Source organism: Narcine bancroftii, chromosome 2, assembly GCF_036971445.1.
Source record: "Narcine bancroftii isolate sNarBan1 chromosome 2, sNarBan1.hap1, whole genome shotgun sequence".
Taxonomy (NCBI): Eukaryota; Metazoa; Chordata; class Chondrichthyes; order Torpediniformes; family Narcinidae; genus Narcine; species Narcine bancroftii.
The window spans coordinates 70,187,830-70,204,719 of NC_091470.1; the positions used below are offsets into that span (position 1 = coordinate 70,187,830).

The 16,890-nt window shown below is 42.0% G+C and overlaps 1 protein-coding gene across 2 annotated transcripts in view; it reads right to left on the reverse strand.

The window, feature by feature from the left end:
• LOC138753709 (guanine nucleotide-binding protein G(I)/G(S)/G(O) subunit gamma-2) overlaps nt 1–16,890 on the reverse strand; it is a 68,807-nt gene that overhangs the window by 2,735 nt on the left and 49,182 nt on the right. For both annotated transcript variants that reach the window (XM_069917040.1, XM_069917039.1), the window contains one exon: nt 6,927–7,018. In XM_069917040.1, coding sequence (XP_069773141.1) covers nt 6,927–7,013 — 87 coding nt within the window. In that variant the 5' untranslated portion in view covers nt 7,014–7,018. The remainder of the gene's footprint in view (nt 1–6,926; nt 7,019–16,890) is intronic.

A 16,890-nucleotide genomic window follows, 5' to 3' on the forward strand; every position in this document is an offset into this window, starting at 1 on the left:
CTCATTAAATATTTATAGTTTGAAATTGTGAGAGGCCACCAAAACTACACAAGTGGTAAAACGTGAAAGTCTGCAGACACCATGGTTGAAGTAAAAACACATCTTTTATATAGTAAAGATAAAAATATATAACCAACATTTCGGGCTTGAGCCCTTCATCAAAGTATGGAAAAATGCCAGTAGGCATCTGTAGAGCTCGTCGAAAGAATCAAAGACTTGTTGATCCAAACCAAGGCTTTTATTAGCAAAAGACAGGAGCTCTTCACAGGTGGTCGACCAGTCCGGAATGATCCGACCTGGCTAGGGACACAACCCTTTAAGGCCCAGACAGTAGGCGTGACTAAGCTCTCAGCCAATCGCTGTAAGCAGTCTAGATACTGTAACTATATACACTATATACATTGGTGATAGATCTGTACTATCACAGCATCCAAACAAAAAGGCAAGGGAGAAGGTATGGAGGGAGGAGCATGGTAGCAAAGGTGGAGGAGGGAGGGAGGATACAGCAGTAAGCAAGGAGAGGACGGATGGCTAGGTGACTAGAGAGGGAAGGGGTTGGAGAGCTGAGGAAAAGATGACAGAGAAGGAAATGTGGGGGGCAGGGGTGGAGAAGAGAAGGTTAGCAGAAACTGGAAAAGTTTCTGTTAATGCATCTGACTGGAGAGTGCCTAGATGGAGGTTCTTCCTCCAATTTACGGTTGGTCTTGATGATCTACGAGATCATGGATAGACATGCGAGTATGGGTGTGGGATGCAGAACTGAAATGGTTTGCTACTGGGAGGTCCCTGCCGCTGGTGGACAGAGCAAAGGTGTGAAGCGAAGCAATCTCCGATGTAGAGAAGACCACAAAGGGAGCACCGGATACAGAAAATCAAAAAGGGCAGTGCAGGGATGGAAGACAATAAGGATGGAGGAAGGTGACAAAAGGTGATGGGGAGGAGATGGTGTTGGAGGCTTGATGAGCAGTGGTGGGGTCCTGTGGAAAGGGTAAGTAGGAGGAGGTGCCTGACAGCTGTTGTCTGGCCTCAGCAAGGTAGAGGTCAATGCAGCAGACACCTCCCTTCCACAGCCTCCAACCTCCCATCCTCCTAAGGCCCATTTCTACCTTTTACCCCACATTCATAAACCCAACTATCCAGCTAAACCCATTGTTTCTGCTTGCTCTTGCCTCACCAAACTAGTTTGGTCTCATCTTGACCACCTTTACTCCCCTGGGCAAGTTCCCTCCCCTCCTACAACCGCGATACCTCACATGCCCTCTATCTCTTCAATGGCTTCAGATTCCCTGAACTGGACCGTCTCATTTTCATGATGGATCTCCAATCTCTGTATACTTCCATTCCCCATACAGAAGGTCTTAAAGCACTTCACCTTTTTGGACCAGAGACCCAACCACTACACACCTCCACCTGGCAGAACTTATCCTCACTCTAAACAACTTCTTTGACTCCAAATCAAAGGAGCAGCAATGGGTCCCCACATGAGCCCCAGCTACACCTGCCTGTTGTGGGCTTTGCAGAGTAATTATGCTGCAAGCTTACACAGGCAAGCCCCTCAACTCTTTCTCCATTATATTGATGACTTCATGGGGGCTGTCTCATGCACCCACAATGCGCTTGTCAACTTCATTCACTTCACTACCAATTTCCATCCCTAACTCAAACTTACTTGGTCCATCTCCTACAACACTCTCCTCTTTCTGGATCTCTGTCTCCATTTCAGGAGACAAGTTTTCTACCTATATATATATATATATATATATATTACAAACCCAAACACGAAGGTGAGATCTTCCAGTCCAGATCTTCTGAAATGTCGGCCTTCTTCCACAAATGTGGCTTCCCCTCCACCACTATCAACTCAGCCCTCACCCATTTCCTGTCATCTGTCATGTTTCCCTCTGAACCCAGATGCAACAAACATAAGATTCCCTTTATCCTTACTTACCATCCCACCAGCCTCCGCATTCAACACTATCCTCCGGAATTGCTGGCACTTACAACAGGATCACAATACCATACATAGTCTCCTTTCCTCCCCTCTCTGCCTTCCGAAGGGACTGCTCCTTCCATGATTCCCTCGTGGACTCGTCCCTCCCTACCAACTTGCACCCACATCTCCTCCCTCTCCATGGTCTGGGGGCCCCAAGCAGGCCTTTCAAATGAAGTAACATGTGTATTCACAGGATTGATTACTGCATCCAGTGCTCCTTTTGTGGCCTTCTCTACAATGGAGATACTGGGCACAGACAGGGAGATCATTTTTGCTGAGCACCTTTGCTCTGTCCGCATTAGTGACAGGCACCTCCTAGTGGCCAACCAGTTCAATGTCCCACTCACATAATGACAGTGTCTGTCCATGGTCTCATGTACTATCCCACCAAAACCACCTGTAAATTAAAGGAACAACACCTGATTTTCTGTCTAGGCACTCCAGGCAGGTGGCATTAAAATCAACTCTTCTTGTTTTTCTAACCTGCTCTCCCTTTCCCCCCCTCCCTCCCCCCTCAGAACTCTACCCCTACCCTCTCTATTCACCTAGCCATCCCTCCTCCCCTTGATTATTGCTGTGCCCTCCACCTTTCTCCACCCATTACCTCCTGCCTTTGCTACTATGCTCCTCCACACACACCTCCCCTCTTACCTTTTTATTCGGATACCTGCTGACATTTCCCATACCTTGATGAAGAATTCAAGCCTGAAATGTCAATTATGTATTTTTATCTTTACTATATAAAAGGCACTGTTTGACCTGCTGAGTTTCACTAGCATTGTGTTTTGACTGTAAAAGTGATACCTCTGTATGCCTTTATAGGGAAGCAAAAGTAATTAAAGTTTGTGTGTTATCTACCATAAAAGACCATGACCATAAAAGAACCTGTACCTAAACAGGGTCTGCCTGAAATGGATTCCTAGCACTTGCCAGGGATTTGTTCAGGCCGGTCCTTGTATTGCATTGAAGCTGTAAAAATCCACATCAGTGTGAGAGGCCCATGAGAAGTGCAGGATGCACATATGGAAATGAAAACATGGGGAAGGAAACATGGTCCTGATTTCCAGCCACTGTTCTCCATCAACTGATGAATTACTGCTCCTTCATGTTAAACAATACGCAGAAGAAGCACAGAAAGTAACTAGAGCTCAAAACGTACTCTGGCTGAAGCAAGTCAATCTCCATTACCAGGTAACACCACCACAGACTGGCCAAGTCCTGAGGCCGATGCTGCCAGGTAGGGTCTGCAGCATGTAGTGAACAATTCAACATCTGGGATAAGTATGGAAATACTCTGCAGGTCAGGTAGCACCCGAGGAGAGAGAAAAAAATTTACATTTTAGGTCAATAATTTTTTCGCAGAACTTTCAAATCTATGCCAGTGTGGAGTCTTGGAGGCTGAATGATAGAGCTAGCTAAGAGAGGGCAGTGAAGGCTTGTAGAAGGAGATGACAGTGAAGGAAATAGAGGGACAGAAGGAAAGAAATGAAATGAAAGAGAAGGAGATACAACTTCTAGATTAATGTCCTCCAAAGAGGTCAATATCGACCCCTAGGGATGGATGGGACTATCCAAGGGGTCAGAAAGTCCCAGGGAGTCAAATGAACTTTTGGGGTCAAAAGAATTATAGAGATCGAGGTCCCTGCTCCTGGCTGGGAGGCGAGCCCGAGGTCCCTGCTCCTGGCTGGGAGGCGAGCCCGAGGTCCCTGCTCCTGGCTGGGAGGCGAACCCGAGGTCCCTGCTCCTGGCTGGGAGGCGAGCCCGAGGTCCCTGCTCCTGGCTGGGAGGCGAGCCCGAGGTCCCTGCTCCTGGCTGGGAGGCGAGCCCGAGGTCCCTGCTCCTGGCTGGGAGGCGAGCCCGAGGTCCCTGCTCCTGGCTGGGAGGCGAGCCCGAGGTCCCTGCTCCTGGCTGGGAGGCGAGCCCGAGGTCCCTGCTCCTGGCTGGGAGGCGAGCCCGAGGTTCCTGCTTCTGGCTGGGAGGCGAGCCCGAGGTCCCTGCTCCTGGCTGGGAGGCGAGCCCGAGGTCCCTGCTCCTGGCTGGTAGGCGAGCCCGAGGTCCCTGCTCCTGGCTGGGAGGCGAGCCCGAGGTCCCTGCTCCTGGCTGGGAGGCGAGCCCGAGGTCCCTGCTCCTGGCTGGGAGGCGAGCCCGAGGTCCCTGCTCCTGGCTGGGAGGCGAGCCCGAGGTCCCTGCTCCTGGCTGGGAGACGAGCCTGAAGTGACTTATTCGAAGCAGACAGCTCTGCATCCTATGTTGAGAATGGAGTCGCCATCACCAATGCTGAAGACTTGGACCCAGTTCCATTTGGCATCTTCCTGGCCAGAGCAAAGGTTTTTTTCCCCCCGTTACTGTAATCCACTTGCTTGCTTTATTTACATATATGTTACTTGGGATGTTGTAACAAAGTTTGGGTTATTGCTGGGAGATCTGGCCACCATGCATATGGTATGCAGTTTCCCTCATTAATGGATATAGAAACTAGATTTCTACTTAATTATTTTTGTACATGTCTGGGAGTCTATGAGGGATCAAGAATTCCATGAAGGGGGTTAATGGTCTAAAAGGTTTGGGGACCCCTGCTCTAGATGCTGGATATTCAAAATGCAACAGTGTTGGAAATGCTCAGGTGATCAGGCAAACCATGTCTGACAAAAGGTCAGCACCTTGTCATGTTGACTTGGTATTTCACTCTCCATAGATGATGAACTTAGTCTTCTGTTTTACTTAAGTTTTTTGGTATCTGCAATGTTTAGTATCCCACCAGCCAGAATTTTATTTCTCTCTCCATATTTCTGCACAGTGAATGATGCATAATCTTCCAGCCTATGCATATGTTCAGGCAGAAGAGATTTAGTCTAATTTGGCATCATGCTCAATAATAAAATAATAAAATCATTGGACTCTGGCATTGGGCAGCCGCCGGGAGTGGGGACCATTGAATACAGTACTTTAAATACAAAATATGTACTTGTACAGTAGTCTTAAGATTTAAAAAAAAATTTGGTTGTTATGTGCAGGTGGACGTAACTCACATAGGTCGGAAGTCAAGGACTATCTGTATTATAAAAAATTGAAAAGTAACCTATTTTATCAGCCTACATGTGAGAATTCTGTAATTCTAAACTGAGTCCAATTCTATGGCTCTGCATTATTACTGAGGAAGAGGAACTTTAACAAAAAAGATGCTGGTTGAACAAAATGCAAGAACATTTTCGCTCCCATTTTTCCTCTATTAGGGGGTTGATTACATTTAGATGACTAGTCCTACAAACATAAGATTTGTTCAGTACTGATTTTAGAATCTATCCCATTCCATCCATTTTGATTTGATTCTGAACTGTGTCCACAGAAACTGTTCAAAGAAAGAGTTTGATCAACAGATTTGGAGTTGTGCGACAGGTTTGATATATAATTGAGGAAGTAGGAATATAAAAGCATACCACTTCCTCATCAGGACATGGAATGCATAGGTTTTCTCCTCAAAGGTTTGCATAACAAGATCAGGAATTGTTTGCTCTCCTCTTGAATAAGTAATTTTATGCACCTTATAAAGCTAAAGTCTTTAGAAATATGTTAGTATAAATTTATATTTTATAACTTTTTGTAAAGTTGTTTTGTGTTAGACTGCATATCATTCTAATACATGCCGAAATTTTGTTTTCATACTCCTGTCCAATAGTGCTGGACTTCCTCTTCTGTTGGTTTTGTAGTTTAGTGATTTCCTTTCTTAACTATATTTTTAAAATTAAATTGTGATTCATTGAAGTCATACTGGCTTCATTATTCTACATATTTTTGCCTGGATAAATCCTATCATTTCATCCCACTTTAACAATGTTTTAAGCAATTTCCCCAAATTCTTGCAACAATTAAATATCATTATACTTGGGTATTACGGACTTGCTATCCAAATTAATTTTATGTTTTGTGAATAAGCTGTTTATGGTTGTAATGAGGAGTGAAACACTAAATTCTGCGGACACTGTGATTAAGGCAAAAACACAATGCTGGAGAAACTCAGCAGGTCAAACAGTGTACTTTATACGGCAAAGATAAAGATGCATAACCAATGAGCCCTTCATCATGAGTTCAAGCCCGAAACATTGGTTATGCATCTTTATCTTTGCTATATGTAGTGCACTGTTTGACCTGCTGAGTTTCTCCAGCATTGTTTTCGCATGATTTGTAATGCATCATTTCCATGTCGTATAATCAAGTCTTTCTTTGCTTTTGATAGACATAGTTCAAATGTCAATTATAATGAAATTCATCCTCATTAGAGTTTCATAGAGATACAGCATGGTAACAGGTCCTTCCAGTTCACAAACCCACAATGCCCAATTATACCCATGTGAACAATTAACCTACCATCCTGTACATCTGTGGAACCGGTCGGGGTGGGGAAGAAACGGAGTGCCCAGAGGAAACCCATGCAGTGACAGGGTGAACATACAAACTCCTTAATGACAGCTCCAATTTGAATGCAAGTCACTGGCACTGTAATCGTGTTGGAAACCTAGCAGTTATGGCTCATTGAGAACTACTGGTGACCTCTCCCATTATATCTGCCACTGGAATTTGCAGATGTCAGTGGGAAGGCTAGGTTAGCATCAATCGGTTTCTGCCTTCATCATTAACAGAGCAAAATATAGATATTTACAAGACTGGTTAAAAATTAGGTAATAGAAGAAAAGCAGTGAAATTATACTTTGGAATATTAATTAAAACTAACATGAAGAAATTATAAGTTAGCATAACGGCTTCTCATTGTGCTGTATTGTGTGATGATTCATTTCTGGTAATCCCAGTAGTTCCTGATTTACATTTTCTTTCCTCTCCAACTATTATCTTCATAAATGTAACTGGAAATTCTTTTTTAAAATCAATTCCAGAGTTAATATCCAATATATGTAGAGTGGATGAAAAGTGATCGTACCTTTATTCTGTCAATGTTGGCTTCCATTTTCAGTTGTTCCACCATCTTTCTGGCCTGTGCTATACTTGCTGTATTGTTGCTGGCCATTAGATCTGTAATAATAGAACAAAAAATATGCAAAAAGCAATTGTAAATTACATGTAGCAGCATGGCAGATGTAATTTTCCTTAGTACATGGCAATGGCCCCAATTTTACTGGTCTGCAGCCATCAGCTTTTGTCTACACCTACCTGGATCAGATGCAGAGATGGAGACTAGTGGCAATGAATAAGTGGAGTTAGGGATTTCTCATCGAAGTGTTGGAAGCCCCCCTGGGCGAAAGCCCCCCTGGGCGAAAGCCCCCCTGGGCGAAAGCCCCCCTGGGCGAAAGCCCCCCTGGGCGAAAGCCCCCCTGGGCGAAAGCCCCCCTGGGCGAAAGCCCCCCTGGGGAAAAGCCCCCCTGGGGAAAAGCCCCCCTGGGGAAAAGCCCTCTGGGGAAAAGCCCTCTGGGGAAAAGCCCTCTGGGGAAAAGCCCTCTGGGGAAAAGCCCTCTGGGGAAAAGCCCTCTGGGGAAAAGCCCCCTGGGGAAAAGCCCCCTGGGGAAAGCCCCCTGGGGAAAGCCCCCTGGGGAAAGCCCCCTGGGGAAAGCCCCCTGGGGAAAGCCCTCTGGGGAAAAGCCCTCTGGGGAAAAGCCCCCTGGGGAAAGCCCCCTGGGGAAAGCCCCCTGGGGAAAGCCCCCTGGGGAAAGCCCTCTGTGACAGTGGGAAAACAGTGCTGGGACTTTGGAGCAGGTCATGCAGCATCCAAGTAAAGGGTCCTGTACCATACTAGATCCCAGCATCTACAGATTTTGTTTAACTCTGCTGGAATGTTGCAGCTCCACTATACTTTTAGCAGTTTATAAATGTTATTGCTATTGTAAACAAAAATTATTGATAAATAAAATATTAAATTCAAAAAAGGTGAAGACATGATTCTAGTTCCCTTGGTTTCCAAGCCTACCATTCCATTGACATCAATGAGGTCTTGGACTTTGCATCTAGTCTGACTTGATGCACAACCATGTAGGTGATTTCCCAGCAAAATACCAAAGAATTCCTGTAAAAGTTAGTCATCCATTATCAGTATTTGGATATGATGACGTTAAGTTAAAGCAGTTTGTTATATTGTGATTTATTCTTTGATTTTTATATAATCCTACTTCTTAACAAGTGTAAATTAACAGACTTGCACTTGAACAAGATGGCCTGCAAATGTAGTGTTTTCTTAGAGAGAGATATATATATATATATATAGTGAATAGCACATATACAGAGTCCTCCATGATGTTTGAAATAGACACCTTTTTTCATTATTTGCCCTTGTGCTCCACAGTTTTAAATTTGTAATCAAACAATTCACATTTAATTAAAATGCCCATTCCAATTTTATTCAAGGTTATTTATATACATTTTGGTTTGACCATGTAGAAATTACAGAACTTTTTATACATAGTCCCCTCATTTCAGGGCACCATAATGTTTGGAACATTTGGTTCCGCAGGTGTTTGTGAGTACTCAGGTATGTTTAATTGCTTCATTGGTGCAGGTATAAGAGAGCTAGGCTTTCTTCTTTGGAGCCTGTAATTGCGATTTTCTTTTAAAACATGAGGGCCAGAGTCATGTCAATGAAAGTCAAAGAAGCAATTATGAAGCTGAAAAACAAGAATAAAACAGTAAGAGACATTACCCAAATCTTAGGATTACCTAAATCAACAGTTTGGAACATGGTTACAAAGAAAGCATTCTGGTGAGCTCAGTAATCGCAAAGGGACTGTTATTCCAAGGAAGACCTCCACAGCTGATGACGGAAGAATTCTCATCATAATGAAGAAAATAAAAATCAGCAAATACATGTCCCACAGATCAGAAACACTCTTTAGGAGGCAGATGTAGATACGTCAATGACTACTGTCTGCAGAAGACTTCCTGAACAGAAATACAAAGGCTGCACTGCAAGATGCAAAACACCAGTTAGGCACAGAAACAGGATGGCCAGATTATAGACGTTAAGAAGTATTTAAAAGAGCCTGCAGAATTCTGGAAAAAGGTCTGGTGGAGAGACGAGACCAAGATTAACCTGTACCAGAGTGACGGCAAGAGCAAAATATGGAGGCTTACTACCTTTGCAATGGTTTGAATTGTGCAGATTAGCCTCTTTATTTCCATTCATGAAGTCTTCTGTGGACAGTAGTCATTGACATATCCACACCTGCCTCCTGAAGAGTGTTTCTGATCTGTCATACGTTTGGGGATTTATCTTCATCATAATGAAAATTCCTCCGCCACCAGCAGCAGAGGGTCTTCCTTGGAATACCAGTCCCTTTGTGATTAGAGCTCACTAGAATGCTCTTTCTTCTTAAGGATGTTGCAAATGGTTGACTTAGCTAATTTTAAGGTTTGGGAAATGTCTCCAACTCTCTTATTCTCGTTTTGTTTCACCCTCATAATGTTTAACTTTAACTTTCATGTCCCCATCTTTAAAAAATGGCAACTGCAGACTCCAAAGGTGATCAAAAACTAACTCTCTTATACCTGCACCAATGAAGCAATTAAATATACCTGAGTACTCACAAACACCTGTGAAGCCAAATGTACCAAACATTTTGGTGCCCTGAAATGAGGGGAACTATGTACAAAAGTGGTCCAATCAAAAAGTATACAGACAACCTTGAATAACATCTGTGCACTTTAATTACATGTGAATTATGTGATTACAAATTTAAAACTGTGCAGCACAGAGGAAAATAAAGGAAAAATTTTTTCATCCCAAACATATTGGAGGCACTGAATATTTTAACCACAGTACAACCCAAGACACTTCAAATAAGGTAACTGTGCTCCAAGTCTCTTTTTCTTCTTTGGCTTGGCTTCGTGGACGAAGATTTATGGAGGGGGTAAATGTCCACGTCAGCTGCAGGCTCGTTTGTGGTTGACAAGTCTGATTCGGGACAGGCAGACACGGTTGCAGCGGATGCAGGGGAAAATTGGTTGGTTGGGGTTGGGTGTTGGGTTTTTCCTCCTTTGTCTTTTGTCAGTGAGGTGGGCTCTGCGGTCTTCTTCAAAGGAGGTTGCTGCCCGCCGAACTGTGAGGCGCCAAGATGTACGGTTTGAGGCGATATCAGCCCACTGGCAGTGGTCAATGTGGCAGGCACCAAGAGATTTCTTTAGGCAGTCCTTGTACCTCTTCTTTGGTGCACCTCTGTCACGGTGGCCAGTGGAGAGCTCGCCATATAACACGATCTTGGGAAAGCGATGGTCCTCCATTCTGGAGACATGACCCACCCAGCGCAGCTGGATCTTCAGCAGCGTGGACTCGATGCTCTTGGCCTCTGCCATCTCGAGTACTTCGATGTTAGGGATGAAGGCGCTCCAATGAATGTTGAGGATGGAGCGGAGACAACGCTGGTGGAAGCGTTCTAGGAGCCGTAGGTGATGCCGGTAGAGGACCCATGATTCGGAGCCGAACAGGAGTGTGGGTATGACAACGGCTCTGTATACTTCACACATAACAGCATAGATCTGCTCATAACAGTGTACTCAAGATAAAGGATTATTAAAAGTAGTGAATAACAAAAAACTATAGATTATATCTGGACTATATTGCAATAGCTTTCACCATACATTGTTGCCTTTGCAACAATACCATATGAAGAATTGTGCTGTCAAATGAAGGGTTAAGAAGTTGAACTCATTTTCAACGTGAGGGGAGAAATTGACAGAAATTTTTAAAAAATATATAAAATCCATTTATTTTTGATCATTCACAAAGGGTGAGGAATTAAAAGTAATTTCTGATAAAGGGGCCCAGACCTGAAATGTTAACTGTTTTTCTGGGTATTTTCAGTGTTTTCTATTTTTTAACCAGTTGTGAAATAGTTTGAAATGTTAGTGATAACAAATTCTAATTTTAGATTTTATTTCTTAATGTTTTTTCTTTAGTCTATTTGGTTCATGCAGTGGTTACACAATGCTATTACATTGCCAGCAACCCAGGTTCGAATCCAGTGTTGTCTGTAAGAGTTTTTACATTTTCCCCATGTCTGTGAGGTTTTCTTCCAGGTGTCTCCAACATTCCAAAGATGTACAAGTTGGTAGGTTAATTGGTCAAATGGGTGTATTTGGGTAGCACAAGCTTGTTGGCCAGAATGGCCTGTTACTGTGCTGTTTCTCTAAATTAATAATTCTTTCATTTTCTTCTTCAAGATTGTTTGATTCACAGGCCTTGTTCCATGTCTTCTCAATTCTTGTCTCATTGTTTAAAGAGATTACGCAGTATATGTGGAATATATACAGTATTTAGTTGTGAACAACAGTTATTTCAAGCTGTTATTTCATTAATTAATAAACAATTTGAGTAACTACTCTCTCTGATGCAACAGTAAGGTGTGAAAAACTCTAGAAGCAGAGTGCTTGAAGAAGATTAGTCAAGATAGTGCCTGGAACTGTGAGTTCATAAATAAACTACCTGTATTGTTATTTCAAATTATCAAATCATTCCATCATCTTAGAGGCATTAATGAAGGAGATACCAAGACAAGCTGTTGGATCTGTCATTCACTAATACCTTGGAAGCCTTTAGTGATCTATAATCAACTGATATTTCCAACCACCTACATGGCACAATAATTGAATCTGGCATTGTGTAATCTTTATGGACTCTTACAATGCCATGCTGGAATACCATATTATATGCATGTAATAGTCAAATTTTGTGGAGCAGCTATTAGGGTAAAATTTAAGGGATTTGCACGCATACTACTTTTGACCGCTGTAAGTACCCGCATTGTTTGTGGCATCAGGAACTTGGATGGGCAGGTGGCCAGGCAGGACCAGATGGTAAGTCCATTTGGGCCATTGGGAGCTCGGAGGTGAGGGTGGCCAAGGGCTAGGTAAGAGTCTGTGGAGGCAGCATCGGGACCTCATACGGAGGCCGGCTGGGGCATCGGGAGTTTGGACGGGTGGGCGGCCGAGGCGAGAATCTGCAGTCGGGGTGCCGAGAGCTCAGATGGTTGGGTGGGAGGAACCAAAAATGGGGGGGGGGGGGGGGTTTTTGACTTCTTACACGGTATCAACTATTACACGTGGTATATGGTAGTCTAAATTTTGATATGGTGGATACTGTCAATATTTTGCGACCATTGATCCTGAAATTTCCATTCTCCCACAGGAATACCAGGTGTTAAAACAAAATAACCTTCATCAGACAAAGAGTATTGTGGCTGTAAACCTTCCTGCAATTATATTACTGTGTTATTAGCCAGTCTTCAACATCACAGAATAAGAATTTATTGCAAAGATGCTACATCTGATAGTATTGTTTCTTGAACTGCAGTAAGGTTTACAGCCTTCTGCAAAATGATGGTCTTTATTTTCAGTTTAAAGAGAACAATACACTTGTTTTGTTTTAAGCAAGTTCAGGAAAAACATTCATCATACAAATTCACTTTGCTTTGAGTTTGTTGGAGCTCTTTCCTGCATTCTGACAGTGATGTCAGGAACAGAGTTGAGGTAACAGCTTTAGTTGGATAACTACAGGACCAAGTTATTTATTATTTTCCTCAAAGATCAACAGCCTTGCTCCGTTCCTGGTTCCTTTGTTTCTTCTTTTAGTTCCTCTGACCTTAAGAGACAATTGTCCTATTGTTTTTAATCGCACCACTGACAGCTGTTTCCTTCTCTGCATTCTGATGAAACACTGCCATTTGTTGCAAATACATGCATGTTAATTTGTGCCTCTTTACAGACATAATTTACAACCCTTGTATTAGGACAAGAATTGATGTAAGAAAATGTAATAAGGAAATAGTAATAAGGAATAAGGAAGGGGCTCTCTTCCAACATGATAGGAAATTGAAGGAAAGAGGACCATCATTTACTACACAATAAAAGATCAAAAAGTTCAAGCAAATGGGAAAAGCATCCCGTGCCCTAGAAATTAAAGGCATCGAAAATTAATTGCTTAAATTACTATTAGTGCTTAGAAATGCAGAGTAGCTGAATCTTTGGTCAAACTGCCACCACCCCCTCAAGTTTAAAATCTGCAGAAACCAGGGAAGAGGAATAGTTGTACCATTCAATAAGATAAGGAGTAATTGATGCTAGCTAAATCCACCTGACCCTGCAATCAACCTTTAGTGAATAAGAATCTGTAAAACTCAGATTTAAAATTAACCATCCATTTGACAAGTTGTCGTTTTGCAAAGAGACATCTTGAACTCCTAGTGCCCTTTGCATGAGGTAATGCTTCCTGACTACACTGCTGGAGGATACAATTTTTAAGTACCAGACCGGGATCCACTCACCAGCAGAAAGCGCTGGTATTTTTCTTCATCTGTCCTCTTGGTTCCTGAAACAGCTCTTTAAGTGTCCTTTATTTTTAACCAAATTCTAGAGAATACAGCACCAGTCTGTAAATATTTATTATGTCCCTGTGCTGCCTGAAACCAGGTAAGAACAAATGTGAACCAATTATTTTGGATTTTATTCATTTATGTGAAGGTTAAACACGACTGGAACAATCTGAACGGAAGTCTACAGCCATCACTGAGAAACTGCTGCACTGTGAAACTAGTGTATACATTTTCACAGAACAGGATGCTGAGGTTTTCCTGTTTATCTTACAGGTGCTAAAGAAAGTCCAACAGTTTCTTCATGAAATACCAAGTTTCCAGCAAGTAGATTGAAAATTAATCTTAGCTTCTTTATAGACTTCATTTCCTTACTTGCATTAGTTTAAAAAAAAATCATTTTACAGCAAATATTTTTCTGATTTTTAAGATGTGATAAATTTGGTTTTCCATCACCATGGAACATTCAAAACTCAAAGATTTTTCTTTAAAAACGCTCCCAAATCTCCCTTGTTTCAGTGATTATTTTGCATTAAAGAACAGCAATTGTCTTCCTTCCCCTTTATGAAGACTTCAGTATTCAGGAAAGCCACCAAATTTTCACTTACCTTTCCTGCCCTCAGTTAAATCCCTTACTTTTAATAGATCTCAGATTTTATATGTGACTGCATTGCAGGAACAAAATGCATTGAGTGATGTAGGACCTCAAAATTCCTTTCAACACCAATGAAAAATCAGTATAACGCTGTTAAGTAAAAAAAAAAAATCACTAAATTCTACAGACATGTGGTTAAAATAAAAACACAAAATGCTGGATAAGCTTAGCAGGTCAAAATGTCCTTTATGTAGCAGGGGCAAAGATACATAACTGCTGCTAAAAAGAGTTTTAACTCATACTAAAAAATAAAACATTGCACCCATCATGTTTAAGCCACAGTCAAATCAAGTGGTCATTATGTTTTGGACTGGTGTGTGAAATAAAAGCAAAGGATGGATGGGAACTGGAAGGTATTCAGAGGCGAAGAGGTGATGTAGCAGGTACTTCACAGATCCCATCAACCTGGGCTTGATTTCAACCTCCACTGTGTGGAGTTTGCATATTTTCCCTGTGACTACATGAGATTCCTCCAAGAGCCCTGGTTTCTTCCTGCATCTCAAAAATGTGAAGGTTGGGAGTGAATTGCCCTTTGTTGGCAGGAGGAAAGAAAATTAGAGTTCATGGGCATTTGAGAGGCAGGGGCAGGTGAAACTGAGCCATTGAGAGGCAGGGATGTTGGAAGGAGGTATTGGGAGGCAGGGGTGTGGGTCATGGAGGCATTGAGAGGCAATGTTGATCAGTTCAGTGACCTCAGTAAATTGCCCCATGTGTCAGGATCAGGGAGTTGATCAGAGTAAACAGATCATAGGTGAATGAAGGGGACAGATAAGAATGTACTGATAGCTGGCATGCACTCAATAGGCCAAATATCCCCCTCTTCTATTATCAGAGTACATTCATGATATCACACACAACCCCAAGATTTTTTTTCCTCCAGGTGAGGCAGAATTATCACTTAATTGTAGTGCAAAACAACTGTACACAACGTGCACATGTAAACAATTGTAAACAAACTGACTATGCAATACAGAGAGGAACAAAAACAAAATCAAAAAAGTGCAAAAGTAAGAGTCCTTAAATTAGTCCCTGATTGAGTTTGTTGTTGAAGAGTCTGTTCCTGAACATGGTGATGTGAGTCTTGTGGCATCTATGCCTTTCTTGAAGGTAGCAGCAAGAACAGTGTAAAAAAAAAAGCACAGTGCTGGAGAAACTCAGCATGTCAAATAGAGTCCTTTATATAGCAACAATAAAAATAGATAACCAATGTTTTGGGCTTGAGCCCTTCATCAAGGTAATACGGGTTATGTGTTTTTATCTTTGCTACATAAAGGACACTATTTGACCGGCTGAGTTTCTCCAGCATTGTGTTTTTACTTCAACCATGGTGTCAAGACTTTCGTGTTTTACTTAGAACAGAGCATGTGCTGGGTGATGTAGATCCTTGATTGCTGCTGCTTTCTGATGGCAGTGTTCCCTGTAGATGTTCTCAATGGTGGGGAGGATTTTGCCTGTGATGTCCTGGACTGTGTCCACTACCTTTTACAGGGGTTTAGACTCAGGAGTGTTGGTGTCCCCATACCAAACTGCGATGCAACCAGTCAGCACACTTCCCACCACACATCTGTGCCATAATAAGGAAGTATGAAAATACAAAATAGGAGAAAATGTCATAGATTGGGGCTGTAAAGGAGGTGGAGACTTGTGATGACAAAATCCATAGGAAAAAAAATCATTACGAAGGAATAATTATATGGAAAAATACAGGGAAACTGAACAAGTTGAACAGGTTTATGTTGGTAATCCACTTTTTTTCCCAGATTGAGCACGGGAACAGTGCCCCCTATATTACAACACAAAGTACACCAATATCAAGGGTCAGATAACCTTTCGCTCATGATTACACATGACCGATAGGTCTCCATTTAATATAAAGATATTGAAAGACAAGTCTGGATATTATTTTCATCACTGATGCAGACTGATGGGCTCCACGCATGAACAAGCAATGGTTTCGGTCAATTTATTTACAGAAAAGGAGGATGTGTCCCTCATACATACAACTCCATATTGCATGCTGAGCTCTATGGCTGACACACAAATAAGTTTCCTTTGTTACATCTGACCTTGTGTTGCAGGACTATTTCAGCTGAGCATCTGAAAAGAGCTGCATGTTGCCTTGTTCCACATCCACATGATGAAGTTTAAACAAGCATGGCACCCTGAGATGCAGAGTTCATCAGTCCATCAGTACCAATTCTAGCTGAATCGTTAAAAAAAGCACCTGTTAACTTCAGCTCTCTCTCTTGAAGTTTCTTTCTTTAAAATATATTTTATTTAACATTTTTTGAATATACATGCAATTAAGTACAAAGTTAAAGAGTACAAGTACATAAATAAATCCAATGTTTACTCCATGATGGTTATACCCCAATCCCCCCCACCCATCCATGAAAGACCCCAAAGCAAAGGATGTAGACATAGAAAAAAAAGAAAGAAAAAGCAGAGTGGACTGCTCCACAGATCACAAGTCCATATTCGATTTAATTTTTCTTTGGAGAGAACCAACACAAGTCTTGAGGGCTAGGAAGAACACAACTAAAGATTTACACCTGAGACTTGTAAATATAGACGCCAAACTTGTAAAAATGTTGTACTTATTTCTTAAGTTAGAGTTAATCTTCTCAAGGGGAATACAGCTATGTATTTCTGCGTTCCAACATGCCATACCTTGATGCGAATCAGATTTCCAAGTAACTGCTCTACATTTTTTGGCCACTGCCAATGCAATTTTAATAGATTCTGTTTGACGTTTGGATAGTTTCAGTTTAGGTCTCATTCCTGTAATATTCCCCAGTAAAAATAATTTTAGGTTTTGTGGAAATTGAATTCCTGTAATATGCTCTGAGAAATGTCCTGAATTGATCCAAAAAAAGATCTCTCTTTAGAACATGACCAAGTTGAATGTAGAAAAGTTCCTACCTGATTGCCACATCTAAAAC